The 24,107-nt window shown below is 42.8% G+C and overlaps 1 protein-coding gene across 1 annotated transcript in view; it reads left to right on the top strand.

The window, feature by feature from the left end:
• The window catches only part of fam172a (family with sequence similarity 172 member A), a 139,846-nt gene that overhangs the window by 35,633 nt on the left and 80,106 nt on the right, over positions 1–24,107 (top strand). The window contains exon 7 of the mRNA XM_034117781.1: positions 20,624–20,842. Within this exon, the coding sequence (XP_033973672.1) occupies positions 20,624–20,842 (219 nt within the window). The remainder of the gene's footprint in view (positions 1–20,623; positions 20,843–24,107) is intronic.

Below are 24,107 nucleotides of genomic sequence, written 5' to 3'. Positions count from 1 at the left end.
TTGGTTATAGATCTTAATAATAAACGTACATATTCTTTATAAGTTATTCTGCAACATTAACACAAATGTAAACATTATGCCTGAAGTTTAAGGTACAGTCCAAGATACAGTTAACATGTGGAGGAGAATGCTGTGAGAACAGAACAATAGGCTTTTGTACATAAAGAGCAAACACACACCTTTATTCTCACATCTTCATTTTGGTCTGAAATAGTTATTTTGTGTGAGTACTTGCTTGGGTCTAGAGAAAAAGAGAGAAGAATAGACTGAGAGGGGCTGACTGACGGAGACAGAGATGCCTTTAATGTACTAGAATAGCAATATAATAGAGGAACGCATATTAAAATTCAATTTATCTTTCTTCCTCTCTCTCTTCATTAGATTAAAAAAGTCATCAATTATTAGTCTTATTATAAAGGGATAGTACACCTCAGTAAATGCGGCAATAGGGCACATCAAAGAAAATACACTTAGATAAACTCTTGGCTTGTTGGAAGTTTTTAGACCTGTAATTAGATTTTTAAATAAAGAATATAAAGAATATTCAAAGAATCACCTTTTACCTTCAACCAAATGTGTTTTTTTCTGCATCTTTCTTGTTATCATACTACTTTATATATGTAAACGTGATCCCTGCCCTCCTCCTGGTTGTGTGCCAGCTGTACCAGCGCTAGCTTCCTGTTGCTGGTGGAGCTACGCACAGCCGAGTAGACTTGGAGGGTCGAGTCGGGCTAATGAAGTTGTCAGAGGCGTGTAGCATCGAGGCTGATGGGAGGGCCTGCCAGGCAGCCAATAGTGAGGCTGCTTCTGTGATCAGCCGAGCATGATGGGAGACCACCCTGAGGCCCGGCACAGCCCCCAGATCAAAGAGCTGGCCCTCAAATACACCAACAATTAAAGAGATGCTGCAGCCTAACACTCGCACACATGAAGAAATTAGCAAGCACACACTCCCATAAAGTAACACCTTTATGCTGCAAACATAAACAAATACACATTTAAGTATGTACTGGTACACACAAAAATCTAGTTTCATACACACATTGTTAAATAATAAAGCAGAGAAAAAGACAAAACACCTGTCAGTTTGATGTATATATCTTAAACCTTTCATTTGCCTCTTCTGCCCATTTCTGCACTCTCCACTAATAGTTCTGCGCCTGCCTCTTCCATGCCTCTCCCCTCTCGTCTCCATCTCCTCTCCTTCTCTCCGTTGCCCTCCTTTAGTTAAGATATCTCATTAATAACCACTTCTCTTGCCTGCCTCCTGTTAGCCTTCAGTGTTAGCTTGCTGCCTGTTCTCTCGCCCCGCCGCCTCCCTTTCCCCTCCTCTGCTCTCTGCTCTCTGCTCTGCCCAGGGTTCTGTTTTAAAATTCAAGAGTTGTGCAGTGAGACTGCAATAACCTACATACAGATCTCTCTCTCTCTCTTATTCTCATTTTCTTTCCCTCCATCTCTCTCTCTTTTATTTTTCTCTCTCTCTGTCTCATTTATTTCAACATCAGTCCTTTTTCTTTTTAACCGCTAATATCCTTCCCCCCTGCCACACTCCAGTGTATTTTTGAAATAAATATTATTAAAGGTGTAATGTATGTGCATATATAAGAGCGCTAATGAATATCATAATCTATTTTTTTGTTTTGCTTCATCTTTCTTAACAAACATCTTTGTCAGGCTGGCAGAATGGTTCACTTTTTCACGCTTTGTTCTTTTATTTTTCTCACCGCTACGGGAAGTCATGCGGGGGGTTCTTGAAGTCAAATTGTTCTCTGTTTACCATTGGTTAATTTGAAATGCTGATGAGTCCTCCACCTTGCCTTGTTCCTCATCCCTCACCATCCTGCTGTGTGTCCCTATAGCTTTGCATGTGTGCGTGTATGCAAGTGTGTGACACTGGAGGCGCAACTCCTGTGTGCCCCTCTGACTTCTTAGTGAACTCCTCTCCTGCAGATTAGAATAAATACAAGAAGAGAAGAAATGCTCTCGTGTGTGTGCCTGTTTGTGTGTTGTGTGCACAAACATGTTGGGGGAATCTTAGTGTTTATTCGAGAGATGGAAGCGTTGGTCCCTGTATTAATGCCCTTAGTCTTTTGTCCATGTGTATAGTGAGTGTAAAGTTCCTTCTGCTTTTTGCTGTGTATGGAAGTAGCATATGTTGGCAGTGGGTGGCAGTGCAGGAAAGGCAAGCTAGCTCGCTTGTGGGAAACCTGAGTCACACATTCAGTAAAAAGAAAATGCCTTATTTATGCTGTGCGTGAAAGATGCTCACATTCATCTTTCCCTTCTTTAATAAACTTTAGTTGCACTTTTTTGATGGCAGGAACACATTTACTACAACTTAAAGTGAACTGATCATTTATTTTTGAACTATTTTGGGGGCCGACGCTGTGTACTTTGTCTGTAGAATACATTTTAGTTCTCAATCATCAGCATCATGATTCCTGCACTGATTTAGCTGTCGTCATAAATATTGGATAACTGTCAGATAGTTAAAGTGCAATGCAGTATAAATTCCACTTGCTTGACTGAGTGTGTGTGTGTGTGTGTGTGTGTGTGTGTGTGTGTGTGTGTGTGTGTGTGTGTGTGTGTGTGTGTGTGTGTGTGTGTGTGTGTGTGTGTGTGTGTGTGTGGAAAAAAAACGTTCAATATTACTCTGGGCAATGGATGCCTATTACCATGCTCATATTTGTCTGTTTTATGTCCAGGAATAAATAATACACTAAGTACTTCTACAAATGTAGCAGATTGAAATACTCATGCTTAACTTTTTCAAAGTGAGTCAAATTGGATGGTTAAAGGTTCAAAGCTTAGGGCAGTGTGCATTTTTGTAGCTGAGGAGGCGATGCAAAATGAGAGCGAAAGGCGAATGATTACTTGGCATGGATCTACACATAGGGTCAGAACACGGGTTTAAATGCTGCAGCGCTTACTCTCTAAAGGAGTTGTGTGTTTGTGCGTGTGTGAAAGAGAGACAGGGAGGGAGAAGGGCAGATGTTATATTGATGGCACGCCACGCTTCTCTTCTCTGTCCTGAATAATCATGATCCTGAGCTGATGGGATGCTGCTTCAAAAAGATGAGAGTATGCGTGAACTGCGGATGAACTGGAACCTGTGTATGAACCGAGGCTGGTGGTAGCCTCAGCCCAGCAGCCATCCTGTTGCCCAGCCGGGGAATTCCTAAACCAGATTATGCTGATATCGATGAGATGTGAAGTTCAGGGGGAATTTAGAGCACTTTTATATATTCTTAGATGGGGGTTCATGTTAGGAAGTTCTTGGTTTGATGTTAATTAAATGAAAAGGGATAATTTGCTTTTGTGTGCATTTGTTTTTTTGTGTGTGATGAGTGTGAGAGAGAGAGATTTGGTCAGAATGGGCTGGCAGGTGAGCAGACGTTTGCTCCAGGCTTCTATGCTACCTTTTGATAAAACAGGCTTTGTGGAACAGACACGATTTTCCTCTTCTTCCCTCTCTTTATCCTTCTCTCTCTAAAACTGTCACTGTCTGCATGTAATCTCTTTAGGGCTTTCATCATTTCCCTGCCTCAGATCTCGCCTTTCTTATGGTTGTGTTTTTCTGAATAATATGAAACTTGAGCGACAGATCCTAGGACAGATGTGTGAAGGGCAGGGGACTGTTGTACCAGATGAGACAGATAGGAGGCAGTATACTGTCAGGCTAGATCATCTCTGTCTCCCTCTCTCCCCTTTTCTCCCCCTCTCTCTCTGGCTTAATTGGGCCTATATGTGTCTTTTCCAATATATCTATTTGTCCATCTATTCATTATTGTTCACAAAAACAGATGAGAATAAGATATGTATTTATATATATTCCCTGACTTCTATCACAAAACATATATTTGCATGTACTCAATATCCATGTCTTAAACATTTCTACATTTTTATTTTATCAATTCAAGTCATGGATTTATCTGTATTTCTATCTTCATCATTCATCTTTTGTTAGATCTTTGGTCCAAACCTCCCTCCAGGCTATATTTCTATTTCTATGGTCTTTTCCCTCACAACCTTTGCAGGTACTTCCTGCTTAAATGCTAAGCTGCAGTGATGTTAGCACTTTTGAGCGTAATTGAAGCTATTCATTCCTCTGAGTCGGATGAACAAAAAATTGTAGCACTGTATACCAGCTGTGACTCAGTTTCATCTACTTAGAAATGATGTGTGCAGATGAATGCAGACACACAAACACACTCACAGACACACACTGTTTGCCCAGATCAAGGCCGTGGCTCTGAGGGACTAGAGGGAGATCAGGCAGAGAGCCTATGGAAATAGATGGCTTTGTCATCGAAACACCCACCACTCTTCCCCCGAGATTCACTGCTGTGGTGGTATCCTCAACTCGCAGACTTTCTTCTTTTCTTCTTTTCTCACAGATCTTCCTCCTTTCCCATATACTGTACCTTGTTTTTGTCCGTGAGCTAAGCAGCATTTATTCTGAGACAGTGCCTGAACTCTATCAACACTCTAACTTTTTGTTAGAATCAACTCTTGGTACTATTTGTTTAATAACTTATTTATTACGCCATTTTAGAACTTGTAATTGCCGTCTGGGCTGGAAAAGACTTGCTAAAATAAGTATCAGGATGTACATTTTAACATTTTCGACTGAACATTGAGTCTGTTGCAAAAGGGAGGACTGCTAACCTTCTCTTTGCTGTCAAAACATTTTCCAAGATTCAATACTAATACGAATAAACGCACTGACTGGCTTTTCACTGTGTTAGATTTGAATAAGTATGTCTGAAACACAATACAGGCAAAACATGTTTTAAATTATATATATTATCTATCAGTCAACAGGTCAGACAAATTCATCCATCCTGCAGCTGAATGAGTAAGAAAACTAAATATAATATGTTATGCTTCAATCCTGTTCTCCCATTTACTTAAATTCAGTGGATTCTGTGATTTTCACTCCTTATCCACCCATTCGTTATTTCTTCCTTATTCTCCCTCTTGAAGCTTGGGAGACAAGCAGTTGTGTGAAATGTTTAAACCTAAGTGTGTGATGGATGAAAACACACAAAGTGGTCAAACACTGTTTCTCAATCTTTTTTTGCTGCCTTTAGCATTCCTGTCACTTTTTCAAGCTGTGTGTGTTAGCAAAAACATCGTAGTTCAGCATCATAAGCAGATTATGCGTCATTGTAGAGGTGTATGTTTTTGAAGGGGGAGGTGGTAGGAAGGTGAATGGAGTAACCCTGCCCCCTTCAAGTGGCTTTGCCTTGCCTGCCCGCCCCCCCCCCACTGAGCTGTGGTTTGGTTCTGGTCGTTTCAGCTATGTCAGATATAAAAATGGGTTCTCCCCCTATTTCATTGTATAGTTTTCAGGAGTAACTATGTAGGTAAGTTGACAGGTCCTGTGCTTTCACACATGTTGGTAATTGTAAGCAGACATGCATAAACACACGTCATTACCATCCACTGTGGTATCAAGCAGAATGCAATAGGCACTGTAGAACTCAATATGGCAAGCAGAATTGTTGCAGCTTGCTTATTTATTATTCGTAAACATGATATTATATAGCGCAAATATTTTTTATTCAAAGTTAGGTGTTAAGCCAGCCAGTTTCATGTTCCTCCTCATCCCTCTCCTTCTGTTTTTCCATCCACCAATTCCTACCCCACACCTGAGAGAGTTGAGGGTCTGCCGTGCCCAACTTAACCACATGTTTGCAGGTTCAGCCAGAGTATCTGGGTGAGAGCCAGCCCGCTGAGAGCCAGGGCAGGCCAGGGTTTGGTTTGACCAGCAGCGAGCCCTGGAGTGTGGGCAGACTGACATGGAGGTGGGGGCGGAGCGCTTGTATCCTGCAGATAAGTGCGATACGCCATCTATACACACAGGATGGGCTTTTCATCATACTCCACTACACTGGCCATGACTGCCTGACCAGGGGAAGTGTGTGATATGTGTGTGTGTGTGTGTGGGGGGGGCAGAGAGGGCAACGTCAAAAAGAGTCATGCACACTTTTTTTCTGATATGTAATGGCAGCGTAAACTTTTCACCCCACTTTCTCATGTGATCTGACAAAAACAGCATTCCACTGAAACGTATGCGCCTTGCACCTGTGTGAATGTGCGTACATGTTTGTATGAAGCTTATGTTTGTTTCTGAGCTAATTGCAATAAGACAATTCAGACAATTATATTCCCACCAGTTAATTCAAGGTTAGTTTTATGAACCCATTTTTATGCTTCACTCGGGCATTGTTCAAATGTCTCTATATATGACGTATTGTTTTCCACAGTATTGAATGATATGCTTTAAAAAATGTAATGGCTCATATCATGTATACATTTCTACAGAAGAGTAGTAGGTTGCTTCTCAGTTTTTATGTCAGACACAGCAGTCACTCTACATATGTGTGTGTCGTCTTTGAGTTTGTTGCTCTGCCTAATAGCTCTGGCAAGTGAATGAGGCCTGATGTTTGGAGCTTATTTAATAGGCAGTGCGCGTGCATGTGTGTGCGCTTGTGTGTGCTCAGTCTTTAGCAGTGTGCCACGTCTCAAGCCCCTTATTCTTGGATAATTGTGCTGCAAGTCCTCAGCCTCCCCTTTAGCCTGAAAACCAAGCTCATTGCGGCCCCCAAAGAGCCCCCCGACAAGGTAGAGAAAAAGAATCCCAAGTTGTCCTTGTGCATAAAAGTAGATTCTACTCTCCAACACCTTTTCAAATTAATATTTGTGATGGGCGCCATTCTGCCAGCCCCAGTTTCTGTTCGCCGCCTTTGTTCCTCCGTTTGATGTAATGGAGGCAAGGACAAAGAGGAGAGCAGGCAGAGTGTGTGAAAATGGTAGTTAAGTGGGCTTAAGGGCTCCTTCAGTACCTTCTGAAAGGCCTGGACCCTGAATAGGACCCTCGCACTGCTAAGCTGTAGTGCAGTAAACAAGACAGGTTCAGCACAAAGGTGCGTCTCAAATGAGCACAGACACCCTCCTCCTCTTTTGCCTCACCCCGTCTCACCCCGACCTCCCACCCGACTCTGACATCTGGCCAATCCCAAGATCTGTCTTGAGTCCTCTCTTATTCCCCTCCCCTTTTATTCTCCCTTCATTTTTTTTTTGCTCTGCTTCATATCTTTTCTCTTGTTCCTTAGTGTTTCTCTGCACTCTCCTCTGGTGTGTGTGTTTGTGTTTTGTTGTGCTGGTCCCGGCTGGACGGCTTGCTCCCCCTAGCCAGCCTCGTCCCCAGCGTTGGGGCGGTTCGGCTCTTTTGTTTGGTTAATTGCAATAAGTATAATGTACTAGTCTCTCGGAGGTCCACGAAAGACAATTAGACAATCCCAAGAATTTAATGAGACACCACCAGTCCCAATCCCCCATACTCTCCTTTGTGAAACACCCTGCTCTACGCTGGCACCGACTGATGTAGTGAGGAGGGGGTTGCCATGCAGGTCGCCCGTCTGTGTCTGTTTGTGTGTTTACCAGATTGTTGGTCTGCCCATCAGAGAAATACGCCAGAGAGAAAAGACCTAGAGAGATGAAATGGAAGAAGAAAAAACCTACAACCAAATAAAGTATTCCATCTACATTTTAATTCTTCATTTATATGGCACATTTCCAGGCCTGTTGCACCATGGGACTCTGATCTAAAGAATTGCTCTTCCCGGACAGGACAGACTTCCAGGGAATGTCCGTGTAATTATTAAGAACGATTATCCTTTTCACCCAGTGAAGGGACAGAACACTTGACAGTGTCATCCCCGAAAGGAAGAGGGATTGCTGGGGGTCCTGGGTGATAGACGAAACCCTGGGTGGCCCTTTAAGGACTTCTCTAACTCTCTCTCTCTTTCTGTCTTTTTTCTCTTTCTATTATTTCACCTAATGTATTCCCTTTCTCTGTCTCCTTTTCTCTGTTTTACATTCCATCGTTGACTCTTTCTTAGACCTCTCTCTGGATCATGCCAAGATAAAGCCGGCCTAAAACAGGAAATATTCATACATGATTCATTATATCTTGCTTCACCTCATATGGAGATTAATTAATAATTTCATTCTGCCATTGTCAAGTGCCTGTAATTCACAACCTTAAAACCTACACATGTACCACCTCATGAAGAAAGGATTCTTTCTTATATTCCTTTGTTTTGCCATTCTCTTTTCAATTTTTTCTCTCATTCTGTCATTCCTGTGCTTTTTTTTCTCTCTGGCTAATCATGGTGTTACAACAAAAGACGGGGCTCCATTATTGCATGTGTGCGTCCCAGAAGAAAGGAAATGAGAACGGGACAGAGGGTGGCCGTGGCATGACACCGCACTATTAATCTTCCAGTAAAGCCTTGTCAGGCAGAAACGGACACAAATGGATCACTCCCATTAACTGGGGGAGTGTAGGTAAGGGCTTTAACAAGCGTTTACCAGAGTCCATTTTCTCACTAATGAAGAGGGGGAATACGCGACCTCCCGGCCAAACCTGCCAGACCGCACTTAAAGGTCTGGATGGAGGAGAAAAGGAGGGAGGAAAAAGAGCCGGAGGAAGACAGAAGAAGAGAATATCTGCGCATTGATAAAATATGTCGTATCGTGTATGGTTAATCCTTGGCCACCCTACTGTTTACCGCCAATACACATGGAGGAGAAACGCCCCAGCCATGGGACTACCGTGTTCTCTTAGACCTGTGAACTTTGGTCAGGACCATTATTCCAGCTGTCAACATGATGTGGGAAAAATCATCAAAATGTCATACCTATTGCCTATCTGAAAATCCTGCATTTAACTATTTTCCAACCACATGCAAACTAAGATGTAAACACCCATATGTGTGAGTAGCTTCACAGACGCACATTTTGTCTTGTGGTCTTTTCCCCCAATTTCTATATTAGATATTCACACATAAGGGTGCACTGTTGTCACATTCGTTGACACCCCAATCTTTTGGGAGAAAGACAGAGGGCCACTATGGTAGGTGTCATCTCATAAGGGGTTTGCATTTATGCGCTATGTTTTAAACATGTGTCTGTCATCCTCCTGAGCCTTGTCCTGAGCTGTCATGTCTGTGGCCAGAGTTCTGTCCGCAGAGCCCTGAAACCTGCTGGTACCATGGCACAGACCTCCGAGATGTCTCTGCATCACAACCGCACTCCCAGAGGGGTGTGTGTGGTTTTGTATAAATGCCTATATGTGTGCCAGGTCTGTGTTTATCATCTGTGAGTAAGCGAGGAGACTTGAATGCTGAATGTCTAATGCATCACTAGCTTGTCCCTTGATGCGAGCTGGATGGGCAAGTTTTCTTTTTTTTTTTTAAAGCCACATGATAATAAGAGATGTGCTGGAAACATTTTAAGGATCAAGCTGTGGTGGCATAGTGTAATTCATCACCGCCCTTCCAGATGTCAAAGTGTTTTTGTTTAAGTCAGTGAACACGCAAACGGATTCTTAAAGAATCACAGAATTCCAGTTGCACTAAATATGCTGTTAATGGATCTTTGGCTTTTTTGTCCATGTCCATGCATGTCATATACTGAATGATTGTCTTTCTGCTTGTACTTCCTCCCAGCCATGAAACCCCTGTCTGAACGCCTCTTGATTGGTTAGTTTTGCATCACAATGTTGATAAGGCAGTTATATCACTAGATGGATGCATTTGGCTGTTGTTTTCCTCTGTGTCAAGTGGCTGTTAACAATGAAACCAGTTTCCCGACCACAGCCAGATCAATGGAGCTAGCGTCATTAAAGAGATAGCAGCACACGCTGACCCGAGTGATACCGGAAAGTGAGCATGCAGAGGAAGAGAGGCGCGGCCCAGCCCGTTTGTCTGTTATCACTGGCTCTGTGTTCCACAGGCTCCCAGGGGAAACTACGAGATGAGAGGAAGACTTCACCTTCCTCCTCCCAGACACCCCCCCCCACCCCGTCTTTCCTAACACTCCCGCTCCTTCAGCAGCCCTCCCCTCCCGCCCCCCACGCCCCAAACATTTTTAATTATATCTTCTCCCAAGTAGTGCGGCTCAGTAACCAAGGAGCTGACATTGATGCATGTGCTGATAAATCCGCAAACACTGGAAACAAGATTAACAAAGATTTTGAGGAAAGGGTGACAGCTAATTTTGCGCAATGGTCGGCGCCTCATTCAAGAGTGATGTTTTTGATAGAGCGAGCCACGCCTGAGAATTCATGCTCCACACAGGGGAGGGGGGGACGCGAACACAACGCGAGGAGTTCCGCGGCATTTGCACTTTTTAAAATTGTTATTTTTTTTGTAAACCTTTTCCTCTCTCCGTTACTCCGGAGACTGTCCCGGCCTTTTCTTCCCCCTACCGAGCATTTAGCTGCTTTGTTTGTGTGTTTATTTTTTCATCTTGTTTGATTGTGCACTCATAACTTCACATAATATATTCACACTCAAAAAGACAAGATAATTCACTTAACTTCATTGTCAACACATTTTGCCACACATGCCATAATTTATATTACAAAGTGAGCCACATTTACAGAGACTTGATAAAGCATTAACCTATTGTTAACCTAATATGATAATGTTCATTTCTGTTTTTCATTGTCTGTAATTTAACAAACAAGACAACTTGCCAAATATTGATGGACAAATAAATAACTTGAGAATAGACTTTGCATTCGCTTAGCTTCTCTGTCTGTCTGCGGGCATGTTTTTGTGTGTGTGTGGTTCTGTGTGTGTGCCAGTCTAATCAGTGTGATCTAATCAGCAGTGTGTATTGTGGAGTCGGTGACATGCCACTCCAGGCCCGTGGTCCTGTCTCTGAACTGGCTCTTAACCCACTGAGACACTGATACACACTCATCTGAGAAAGATATCAGTCTGCCTCATCACACACACACACACACACACACACACACGCACTCGCACACACACATGCACGCACGCACAAACACGGGGAGAGAGAACAAGATAACAATCATACTTCCACAGCTGATTCCCTATTTTCCCATCGAAAAGCAACACCCTACCTCTTTCTCTTCTCTTTCTCCTCTGCAGCCAATTCCAAGTCTATACAGTAGAAACATTTTGTAGATTTCTTTTGTTTTTCTCATGCCTCTCTCTTTTTTCTTTTCCTTTTTCTTTTTTTTCCACCTCTTTATGTGATGTCTCCCTTCTCAGAATGGCCTCCCCTGTCTTCATCTGAAGGCAGCTGACAGCTTCTTTTACTTTTCTTTGTCAATTTCTCCTTCTCCCTCTCTCTCTGTCTCTGTAGCTCTCTTTTTCATCTGTGCCTACCCCCCCCTCCTCCATCTGCTTTCGCTTTTGTTTGCCCGGCCCCTCTCCCATCCCAACTTGATAATGAGGAATGCGGTGTGACCCTGACCTCCATCGGCCCTGCATCCACCTCCGACCCCTCCAGGTGACCTCCGGTCCCTGTTTTGACAGCTTGATTAATTACAGAGTGTTATGATTTATGAGAAAAGCAGTATGTAAAAATAATAGACAACAGGTGGTCTTAAAAAAAGTTGTGGATTTGAAAGAGCTTCTAGTGAGGATTGTGGTGGCAGTCGGGATGGGGGAGTTAGTCTGTGTGTGTGTGAGCGAGAGAGGATGTGTTTTACAGCCGCTTTCCATGGTAAATTGCTTTTCAACCGTTTTTGAAGGCTACATTGGGTTAATAGGAAAATGTCTATTGCTCCATGCATGGTTTCCTTCGTTGCCACAGCATGGATTTTTGCACGTGTATTTGGCCGTATGGTGAGAGGATGAAGGGGATTCCAACATACATGCGTAGCTCCATGTGTGTGCTGTGAAGCATAAACCCAGCCATGTGGTAATGACACTATGGAAAATGTGCAAGAACACACAGACATACATGCATACACACACTGATACACTATATTCTCTGCCACCTCTTTTCTAGGTTACATCCTGTGAAAATAAGCAGAGTAAATGGCAGGACAGAGCAGCCATAGTGTTTACCCTTCACACGTCAAACGCAACTTGTGATTGGCTGTGGCGACCTCCCCTGACTCATGGACCTGTGGTGCAGCGCCACTTAGAGAGAGGTCAGACTCTTGGACCGTTGGAGTGTGTGTGTGTCATTGCGGTTGTGTGTCCGTGTGCTAATAATGTTGCCTTCTGATTTATGGCCTGTTGCATGATTGCAGCCTGTTACACTTTTCCAGTGTGGGAGGAGAAATTAATATTTTACACATATAGGATAGCAAATTTCATTGCATGAAAGGTCACACTTAACATGAAATATCGCTCACATACACACGCACACTTCACATAGCAACAGTCAGCGACATCAGCAGGACCACCAGTTATCTCTGTGGCGCTCCCTCCTAGGTCACAATAACAGGGCAGGGGTGAAGGGATTTCTCTTTGACCCTTGACCCATGGAGGTCATACGGGTCCTGTGATGTTCAGTAAGATTAATACCCTGGGCAAAACAGCATGGTCTCATTATTCACCAACACAGTGCCGTTTACTGGTAAATTACACCCAGCGCAGCACACCTGCACATTTGTCAACTGAGCAGTCAAAATCTCCATTTGGAGCTAAAAAATACCTTGCTCTCGTAATGATCTATTAGGTCACACATTACATGAATTGGCATTAGCTATATAATGCCAAAAACTGTAATTTTCCATGGCATACACTTGTGTATTACTTGCCATGGTGATGGGTATATGCCTTTATCTCTGAAAATGCATGCATACATGTGTCCCTGTGTCTACAATGTTTAGTTGTATCCTGCCATTGACCCCGACCGGCTCAGTCTGTACATATGGCCATGCGTCTCGCACCCACCGTGTGTGTTCATGTATGTTAACGCACTAACTACCTGTCCAGATGGTAAAGTTGAAACATTCGTCAGAGGTTTAATATTTGCTCCAGCTGAACTGAAAGGCACACTCACATTTTGGTTTCATCGTTATCATCATCATCAACAGAGATGGATATTTCATTCCGGTCAGATACTTAGTTCTGTGTTATCTTGTTGAAGAATTAGATTTTAAATAGCTGCCAAAGGCTTCCTTCTCCCATCTTTTTCATAATCATTATCTTAATTTTGCATTGTATTCCTTCCTTCCTAAGCCTATTGAACTCAGACGTTGCCTTTTCTCCTTCCTTCCGTGCACACTTATTAGTGGCCTTCAGGACAGGTTTGCTCCTGGGATGCATCCACACCTCCCTCCTTTCCTCTTTTTGTAGCTTCTCTGCCTCCCCCTCTCAGCTCACCTCTCTCCCTGATTTATACATTAAATAGTTAGGCAGGAGGGTAGGGAGGCACCTATCATTCCATGATCTATATCTCTCTGTGCCCTCATTAAAAATACATGTGTATGCTTAGGGGAGACAATATAGAATATATAAATCAAAATGCTAACGGCATCAGAATAAGCCTCCTGTATTTATTTCCCCATAGCTTTCCCTCTGTGGGCTCAGGACTCTTCCTGCTTACTGTATTTCCTTTGCTCTTTGGCATTTGTTTGATACTCTAATATTAAAGTATATTGGAAATGTTGTTCATTTATTATGCTAGTGATTTGATAATCTGCTCATGCAAGGCTAGCTGGAACATGGCTTATTATAATATCCCAGTTTTTTTACTTGATTTTTAAAATAGAAAGATATAATCAATGTTTGATCATTTAATTATGTCTGTCTGCTTACTGTCTATGAGGCTGACTTGAGCTCTGGTGAGACAGCTCTAACATATCAGTGATGCTGAGTTTACATTCACAGTCCCATCTTTGCGAAAGACATGCTGGTCTTCTGTAAAAAGTGTTTGACAAATGACTTGTGTAACATTTACTTGCACAATCGATATCTCTGACAATTTCCACCTGGACGGTGATTAATGCTACATCCACCCCCAATCTAACAACCCCCAGCCCCAACCCTGCACCTCCCTCTGTGGGTGTCGTGCTGAGAGCAGATGAAGCAGGCCTTCAAACTTTGTGTGTGTGTGTGTGTGTGTGTTTGTGTTTATGTGACGATGTCAGTCCAGACACTCGAACGCTTGATCAACCGTTAAGCATGGATAGTGGCTAAACAAAATCACAGATTCACAGACGTCGAGTATAGTAAATAATTGAGGCATAAACTGGCTTTTGCATTGCACTGAGTGAGTTACTCAACAGTGTCTGTGTGAGTGTCTTTCTGTCTATCCTTTCAATAAGGTTCTGAAAATAGACGGGTCGGGAGGAGCGAGACAGGAAGAGAGAAATAGAAAGTGAAACAGAGAGAAAGAAATGTAAATGCGAGCATGAAAAGAAGCTGAGGCATCAGGGATCTGAAGCTGTGTTATTCTCTTCACTTCCTCCACCCCACTGCTCCACTTTGAACTCATTTATAAATATTCAGCTCCACATATAAACAATATCCAAATGAGCCCAGACTTCCATGCCAAGGTTAAAAACTCTGCTGCGTATTACAGACACAACTACTTGACTAGCTCAAAAGGTTAGCCTCTTATTCTGACCTAAACTATTTGTGCTCATTAAGATCAAGAAAAAGGATAATCATTACCACACAGAGTCTTATTTACTTTGACCAAATTAGTGTGTGACTACATTAGTGGAAGCGAACACCGTATAAAGTCTTTGAACTTGAAGTGAAAGTTGAATTTAGAGCAACTTAATTAAATGTGCGCTCTTTGGCCGATTTGTTTAAAATTAACTCGGAGGGCAAATGGGGAGATGAAGCTCCGGTTTGTCTTACTTTATATGTAAACATTTGTGTTAGCTGCTCAATTGATTGCTTGAACATACATGCATGTGGGGTTAAGCAGAGAATACAAAAAGTTTAGCTCTCCTACCTTATTACACCACCTAATGTACTGTAGGCATCATTTCAGCACATTATCTTATTTTCTATATACACTGTTTAACAATACTGGAAGATTGTATTTAGTAACATTTAGGTCTTATTTGCAAGTACTTGCATGGCCCCCTGGGTATCGCTAGTTATCAAGAGGATGATTGATTTTGTGGTGACAGGCTGATGACAACCCTGTCTCATCCTTTCTCACATCACCTAAGATCCACACATGTCTTTTCATAGCCCCAGTGGTACAGTAAGTACTCTACTCTTCTGTTCTCAGAGAAACATAGCTGTGTGTTTGGTTGGGTATGGGGGGTCGCAGACTGGTGCTGTGTTGAAATGAGAAAGGGGGTACCGTGACTTAATCTGACATTACTGTGCGATCTGTGTGGTATCTCGGTTTCAGGGAGAGGGGGAGTGGGAAAGAAAGAGAGAGAAAGAAAAGAGGGGGATCGGATGGATAAAGAGGCCCTGCATGCAAAAAAATCTCACATAGAGAAGTCGACAGAAAAGGTCACAAAGAGCAGGGTGGCCCCGACAGTGAGGGAGATTGAGAGTATACTTGTTATAACAGTATTTACCTATCCTCTCAGATCCTTCATACCTTTTATTTATTGAGGAGCATATTGTTTTGTATATGTTCTTCCTCCCTGTAAAGAGTTGTGTATTTGTATTTCATCTTGCTTCAGCCACAAGTAACTGAAAATGTGACGCCAGTTCTTTGCTCTCGCTTATTGTCTATAACTTGTTTTTTCATCTCCGTCGGCCATTGTGCCTCGTACAGATCTCAAACCAGACTGTAGCCTCCAGACATCCCTCCCCTCCTCCTCATCTTATTGGGTATGCCAGGCAGGGTGACCCTTTCCCCCTTGTCAGTCAAGCCTGAGCAGCGAATCCGGAGCTGCGTATTGCTGAATCAAGGAAGTGGAGCGAAGGCTATTGAGAAAAGGGAGCGCCGTTTGCCTCGGTCTTAACAGCAGCCCGACAATAAACTCATAAAGTAAGATGCTCGTGATCCAATTTGAAAAGAAACCTATTGCACTTTGAATCTCAACATGTAGGATACAAGCGCGTGGATACATAAATACACCAGAGCATTTATTTGCTCCTATTCACATACAACCCTAAATTCACACAACCATACCATCCACTTTCCTCACTGCATGCACCCGTGACCGCTATCAGCCATGCTTTGTACCTGTCAAGTGCTGTCCTTTTCCCTGTGCCCAAAGCCCTGCTCACTACATGAGAGCTCTCACATCAAAGCTTCGCTGAGCTCCACACGCACAGATGAAACACCCTCTCACTCCGGCCGCCTCTCTCCCCGCTCCCGCACATTAGACACATTTCATTTCATTACAACGCCACTAGAAAAATAGAGGTGCTGCTGTCTTAAAGGGACATCTTATTTACTCTCTCTTGCTCGTGTGCACTCACTAACATGTGGACACACACACAGACATACACACGGTATCTGCTTTCTTTTCAAATAATGCGACTGGAAGGGAAAATAATGGTCTGTTACCATCAAAGTTCTAGTGGACAAGCGGCATCTAATTTGACCATGAAGGGGGTGCATCATTGTCATCAAAGAGTATTGACAATATTGTTAAGATGGCGCGGTATGGCTCAGATACCGTTATCATGAATCACAAATAGTCATGATATTCACACAGTATATTGCAGCTTCATATGTTATGCTTTTTAATATTTTTTTCTCAATACCTTGCAGATAGTGAGGATAATTAATGTTTTAAAGAGCTTCATAATGCTGTGTGTGGGGAGACGGAGGAAGGGTTTCATCACGATGATGAGACAAGCCCTGGTTTCCTTAGCAGCCGCAGCCTTTGTTGTGCTATCTGGTGTGGGACAGGCCCACAAAGGAGTGCTAAGGATCGTCCAGATCGGGGTGATGGGGGTCGGGGTGCCCCCCCTCAGAGGGGTCGGGGCGACCCTCTTGACCGCTGGCCCCAGGGCAGGGGCTCAGTGTGATGGTGGCACAGGGGCACACACAGGGCATGGGAAGAGACTTTAGCCTGCATACTGCTGCAGAAAGACAAGACTGATCCAACGCTAGAGAACTGTGTGTGTGTATTTAATTTGAGACGGTGTGTGTGTGTGTGTGTGTGTGTATAGGACAAAGGCAACGTGACCCAATGTGAGCAATGTGTGAGAGAGAGATTTAGTTGTATAAAAAGCTGGGTGACCCGAGGTTTGCAGTGTGCATTTGTGTTAGATTCACACTTTGACAGCACATCAGAACACAAAGATCAGATTTAGCAGGTGTATCCCGTGTGTGTGTCTGTGTGTATGTATGTGGGAGCGACTTGACCGATAGCAAGAAACACAAAGGCCATATGACCTAACTCTACAAGGGTGTATTGCATGATGTATGGAGAGATTTGGCTGTCAAAAAACAACGTAAAGACTAGAATGATGATGATAAGCTCTGTGGGAGAAATTAGTTCTGTGGGGATCGGGATAAACATTCACAAAGTGCTGTTTAATTTGAATTTAATATGTATTTTTCTTCTAAATATAATTGTTTTTGTCGATAGGTTTCTAATATACAAATAGACAATGACAGTATACATTTATATGAATTTGTATTTATTGGAATCACTTTTAAAAAGACAATTATATAAAAATAAGGTGAAATTGTGGGGAAAAAATGTCAAAGCAAATTTCATTTTCTGTTCATCGGCTCTTTGTTGTAAATAGAGTTGATGGAGAGAAGAATAAGAGCAGGAAGTGTCTGGACAGGGAACACAGTGCTATGCTGACACCAACACAGACCTCTCAATGTTCAAATAAATGATGGTTTCCGACGTAGGCCCTGCTCCTCCAGACTAAGTACGCCGACAACACTGGTTGCCTTTACAGCAATGTCCTTCTGGGTGACTGGACAGCTGAAAGGGTTAGCACTGTTAGCTCGGTTAGGTGTGTTAGCCTCTCCAAAGGAAAGGCCATAGGCTATAGGCCACTCAGGGTTAGCATAAGGACGCTAAAGGCTACGAACCGGGCCACTTGAGGTTACCAAAAGTATGCTTAGGGCCACGAAGGGTTATTGACCAGTAAGGGTTAGGGTAAGAGCCCTGAAGACATGGTTGTAGGCCACTCGGGGTTAGCATCAGAACACGTGGGCCAGTGTTGCTAAACGGTTAACTTTTGGCCTTCTGAACCAGGATTAGGGGAAAGGAGAAATGCACACACAGTGATGTGATGGTGGTGAAATGCAAGGCTTTGATTTTTTTTCTGTCATTATTTCCTCCTTTGTTTGGAAAATGTGTTTGCAATGGAGAGTGGTTTTCAATGTGTCATTACTTAGTATTTTTATAAATACATTTTACTCATCAGTATTAAATGTAATCATTTATTGATTTTAAAATATATGTGGTTCTTATAATGCTGCTGCCGTAAGCTGAACTGGTCTTGTCAGTTATTTTATCAGGCTGCCACCAGTGGGCAGTGGCACAAAGCTGGTGTGGATCTGGTGAGACTCCATCTCTCTGTCTCTCCTTCCTTCTCTATCTATCTTAGTCTTATCATTTTATCTATCTATCTATAACTCCCTTCTCTGCTTTCACTTTTTGTTCTTTCTCTGTCTCCTCTGCTCTCTCCTCTGCTCACCCACTCCTATTTATTTTTCATCCAGCGATCCATCTGTCTGGGTTTCTATATTTGTGTGCAAATGTCTATGTGATATCTGCAGGCAATATTAAGTCTCCCTAATAGTTTCTCATCCATACCTCTCCAAGTTTCACTTTTTCTTCTGAACATACATAGGCACACAGACTAATACAAATCCAAGTTAGAAGAAACATCATCTACCTAGAATTTGCATACAAACTATAATGTGGGACATGTAGTTTTTCAAGTCATAAATCACTTGCCAAATTACCATTAGACTTGCTGTGCCTTGAAGTAAAATTCAAACTTTACTCCATCATCATGCAGATGCCATTATGCAGCAGGACATTTTTTCAAATTAGAATTTCAAAATACATGTTTTGAATAGTAAAAGCTGATGTAATAGCAAAATATTTATTTTAAACATGTACTTAAAATAAAAGTAATTAGCAATTTGATCATGTCCAATATTCCTCACAATTCAAATGTTGTCTTAAGTCAATACTCTTTATATTTATAACACCTTTTACATTACAAAATATGTCTATCGAGAGCCTTGTCTAAATTTGAAAGGGAGTGAGAATCAAACCAATTTTATAATCTGAATAAGTGAGAAAGTGTTATTTTGCCGTTGTCAACACACGGCAGGTGCTAAGGGAAGGGGTGTGTGGCAGGTTTGATGTCGATGGGCACAGGAGGGACACACACTCAAGCTGCGTCAACGGAAGACAAGCACAATGTGTTAACACTTATCAAGGAAGAGGAGACGTGCCGTCTTGAGGAGTGTGTGTGTGTGTGTGTGTGTGTGTGTGTGTGTGTGTGTGTGTGTGTGTGTGGTGTGTGTGTGTGTGTGTGTGTGTGTGTGTGTGTGTGTGTGTGTGTGTGTGTGTGTGTGTGTGTGTGTGTGTGTGTGTGTGTGTGTGTGTGTGTGTGATGAAGATTTGCAAAGGAAGCTGAACGAACTCCCTCTCACAACTCCTCCTAAAGGTCTTTTTGTCAGCACTGCTGTCTTTCATACTCGTTCGTGTGTGTGTGTTTGCACAGTCGTTTACCAATACATTTGAGTCTTGGGGTGTGTGTACGTGTGTCCCAATGGGGGTTGTGTGTGTTAAGCACAACCAAAGTGAAACAGGAATCCATCCATTTCCTGCTTTAGTTTCAGAGTGCTTGGGATAATAAACAGTTAATTAAAATTGCTTCAAAGTTGAAGAAGTCACCAAAGGCTACCAGAAAACTTCCTTTTCTTCACAATACATTTACCCTCTGTAATCTGTTCTTATTATAACCACTTGGGTTCCTTTTCTTTTACATTTCCCTCTGATTCTTAATTTTTTTGTTGGCATTTTGAAGTATAGTAAAACAAATATTTGTAATATTAATTCAAATGTTTTTTGGCTTTTGTACACCTTTTATTTGCAGTGCTGTCTGACGTCCTTTACACACAATAACATGCTCATACACAGATACTTATTCAATTGCAGCTAACTCTTTGAGTGATGGTGGGATCGATTGTGTTTGATATTAAGTGACACATGGCCTTTGGAGTCACTAAATGCTACTCACCGACTGAAACCACCGGTGCTGAATTTCAATCCCCCAGTTACTTCCCAGGCTTGTCCCTGCAGTGACACTCTCTCCTCTGTCTCTTTCTCTGCCATTTCTTTCAGTCTGGATTTTTTCAGTCATTTCCCTAGTCCTCTCACAGTTACGGTATTATTTGCTCATAGATACCCACTACCAAGATTTTCTTAAACTACTTAAGACCAATCAGATTTAGCCTGAGTAGAAAGGTTTCTGAGCTTCATCGTAAGAGAGATTTTCTTGCGGTGCTACACCAGCTTTCCTCAGTAGGTTTGACAGAGTTAATATCATCTTTTTTGGTTGGAAAAAAATACAATATCTCTATGGGTGCTTGTTTGTCCAGACTCTCTCACCGCACAAACACACACACTCCCATCTGCCATGCTCTTTACCTGAAGATATGTTGTAGATATTTTCTTCTTCCCCGTAGACACTTTGAAGCTATTCTTTTAATGCATGTTGTCTTATCAACCTGTTTAGTTAATATTTGTTTTAATGTTAAGCACCTATATAAATGAGGTTTGTTATATTATTCTCTATCAATAGATATATCTTGTATTAAATTGTAAAGCAAGTATTATGAACAATTATGATGTGGATGATCCTGTTGCCATGGTTCTTATACACATACTTGTGTGTTTCTTATCTGTTAGGAGGGCTACGGTGTGATGGTGCTCAATCCCAACGAGAACTACCTGGAGGTGGAGAAGTCAGCCATGTCCTCTCCCCTGCCCTCTCCTACCGAACCCTCTGACGAACCTGCAGAAAAACGGGATCGCAAAGATGATAAAGAGGGCAAAAAGAAGAGAGAATTTTATGAGAAGTATCGTAACCCACAAAAGGAGACAGAAACTGAGCGGATCCCTATACGGGTAAGTTGTAGAGAAATGGAGAGACTGAAAGAGGGGGGAAAGAAAAGAGAAAGGCAGGAGGGGAGTGTTGTGAGAGCCGCTTGGAAGGACAGAAGAATAGATGTTCGTCAAAAGCAGACATGATTTGGACAGACTGACAGTTAGGGTCGTGGGAGGAGGTAGGAATAGAGGCATAGGTGAGAAAATGGGAGGGAGGAATTTGGAAAAGTTAGCAGGAGACAAAAGTGGCAAGAAGGTGCAGGGTGGGAGGCGGCTCGCTGAGGAAACCAGGGAAGGAAATGTTAAGTAACAAGAGATGATGGGAGGATGGAAGGGAGGATGGGAGGCAGAGGGAGAAAGAGAGGCTCTTGTGTGGTCAGCCTGTGTGTGAAGAGGTTGGCTGTGCTCCAGTCGCCTCTCAGTCAGCAAGTGTTAACCACATGGCTACCTCGCTCTCTCCCTCTTCCTCTCTCTCGCTCTCTTTTTCTCTCTCAGATGGTGGGCTGGTCAGTGCAGCTCTGGCCCTTCACTCCTGTTAACCGCTGGGATTATTATCTCCCTAACACACACTCTGCAAACACACTGCAACATTCTTATCATGCTACACTGCCCGTACACCACCTAATCACTCACACACACACACACACACACACACACAAACACACACACACACACACACACACACACACACACACACACACACACACACACACACACACACACACACACACACACACACACACACACACACACACACAGAGCTTGGCCAGTTTACCTTGTGGTCAAACAAAGGAAGCAACCCTTAGAATAAATAAATATGGGCAAGGTGATGAGAAATTAAAACAGCGTTCTCCTCTTCGTAAATGTCTTTTTGTTTTACCCAATTGCCAATACAATTGATAATTGGCCTCCTAAATGGGGTCCAGAGAATTTCAGTTTTATTAAAAGCTCTCATTCAGTATACTTTTTGAATAGTGTGTGCACAAATGGTTAGCCTTCCTCCTTCACAGAAAAATGGTCCTGATGGATTTCTGTGTCTTGCTTTAGTGTATGTGTGTGTGTGTGTGTGTGTGTTCTTGTGCGTGTTTGTGTGAGAGAGTGTGAGTGAGTAATACGTCAGTCTCTGGTGTCTGAAAAGACTTAGGTCTGCTGTGGGACTTGCGGGCGGTGTGTGAGCTGTCAACTCGGCCCCTTTTTTTCTCACCCCCTGGCAGTACCTTTACACACACTCTAATAAGGGTTAATTAGCATCAGTTCTATCTTACTCTATCACACTTCTATACATCTACGCTGGTCTCCCCTGTCATGGGACTTGTGATTTGTCTTTGCACTCGCTGAAATAACACGTGTGGTAAACAATCTGCCATTTATTTCACATTAATTCAGTCAAAATAACTTGCATCAACTGTCACTTATTTATATATATTTTTATTTTAGGCAATACATTAATATACAAAACCCATTAGTTATAATCGTGTGTGTGTGTGTGTGTGTGTGTGTGTGTGTGTGTGTGTGTGTGTGTGTTGTGTGTGGTGTGTGTGTGTGTGTGTGTGTGTGTGTGTGTGTGTGTGTGTGTGTGTGTGTGTGTGTGTGTGTGTGTGTGTGTGTGTGTGTGTGTGTGTGTGTGTGTGTGTGTGTGTGTGTGTTGTGTGGTGTGTGTGTGGTGTGTGTGTGTGTGTGTGTGTGTGTGTGTGTGTGTGTGTGTGTGTGTGTGTGTGTTGGGAATATGCTGGTTTTGCCATTTACATTGTGTTAGACCCACAATAAAATGACCATGTATTCAATTGTTTTATTTTTTCTCCTTTTATAATATACATTTATAAATATTCTATTCTTACTCCCTTCCTCTTGCTTTAAATCTTTAACACGCAGTGTGAGGTCGTTAACACAGTCCCAACCAAGGTTCCCTTATCCTTCGAGGAAGCATGCAATATTATTCACATCTTGATATTGGACTCAGCTTGCTATCCCCAAGCCTGCATAATGCATGCTGGACAGGGTCAGATGCATTGAGACAAGGGCGGTATGCAGAAATGGCTTGTCTTTTTGAGACTGCAGTGACTCGGAAATACCGAGCAATTTAACGGCCCCTATACACGGCGGCGTGCGTTGAAGCTTCAATGCTTCTGCCCATTCACTTTGAATGGGGTGATGTCACGCTTTGCCGAACTGCATTGTGGGAGCAAAGCTTCGCTTGCTCGCTTCAAAAGTAGAGCAATGTTCTACTTTTGAAGCTTCGACGGAAGCGTCAGCCAATCGAATCATATGCCAGTACAAGCTCTAGCCAATCAAACCGCGTGCTTGTGTGTCCGGGGCGGGAGATTCATGTGATTGGTTGTTGGTCGAGCTTCAGACACGCCCGCCGGCAAGCTTCAACGCACGCCACCATGTGTAGGGGCTGTAAGAGTCTTGGCTTTTCAGAACTCCATGAGATGAAAGTCAGTGCAGACATCATAACGGAAGAAAATAAAACACCAGCTCTGTGTCATTTCAATCCAGTTTTTTGTTAAATATAATCTGTCAAATTGATTAAGCAATCCATACTGTTTCTCTAGCAGTCCATAGTGCAATATCCAGTGTTGTGGCATATTTGAATTGAGAGATGGATCTAAAAAAAGAAATTAAAACGTTCTACATCTGTTTTTTCAGAGCCGCAGGATAATACAAAATTAACCTCATTAACTAGAAAAGTAAGGGTCATGTAGAAGGTTTAGATTTTCCAGCCAAACATACTTGTCCTTAGATGCAGGGATTGCAAGACTCGGGATAAAGATTAATGAGTGAGCAGTTTGGCTCTGTGTTGGTGCCCCTTGAATTTTGACCTTTGACCCAGAAGTCAGCAGGATGTTTGTGTGTATGACCTCGCCTCTATCGTCCACGCCTCCTCCTGCACTGCTTTACTCTCCAGTGTTTGGCCGCTGTCCCCCCCAGAGTAAGCTGTCATGCGCGCACACACACACACACACACTCATACACGCAAGCAAAAAAACACACATGCAGTTGTGTAAAGGAACACACATACCGACAGACAAAAGAGTAAAAGAGGTGGAAAAATAACTAAGCTTTTGACGTGCGTGCGTGCGTGCGCACATGCATGTGTGTTTACACTTCTGTTCGTCGGGGTGGGTGGTGGATCAAATCAAACCTCTTTAGCAGGGCTGTTTTCACCCACCCAAGACACATGGGCTCTCACATACACACACACACTTACACACACACACAAACCTTTCTTTATTCACTACATCTCGCATTCTAACTCCTGCTGAGCTGGTAGACCACCTGCACA

Source organism: Trematomus bernacchii, unplaced genomic scaffold (genome assembly GCF_902827165.1).
Source record: "Trematomus bernacchii unplaced genomic scaffold, fTreBer1.1, whole genome shotgun sequence".
Lineage (NCBI taxonomy): Eukaryota > Metazoa > Chordata > Actinopteri > Perciformes > Nototheniidae > Trematomus > Trematomus bernacchii.
The sequence above is the reverse complement of the archived record's forward strand: the minus strand, read 5'-3'. Positions and strand labels throughout refer to the sequence as shown.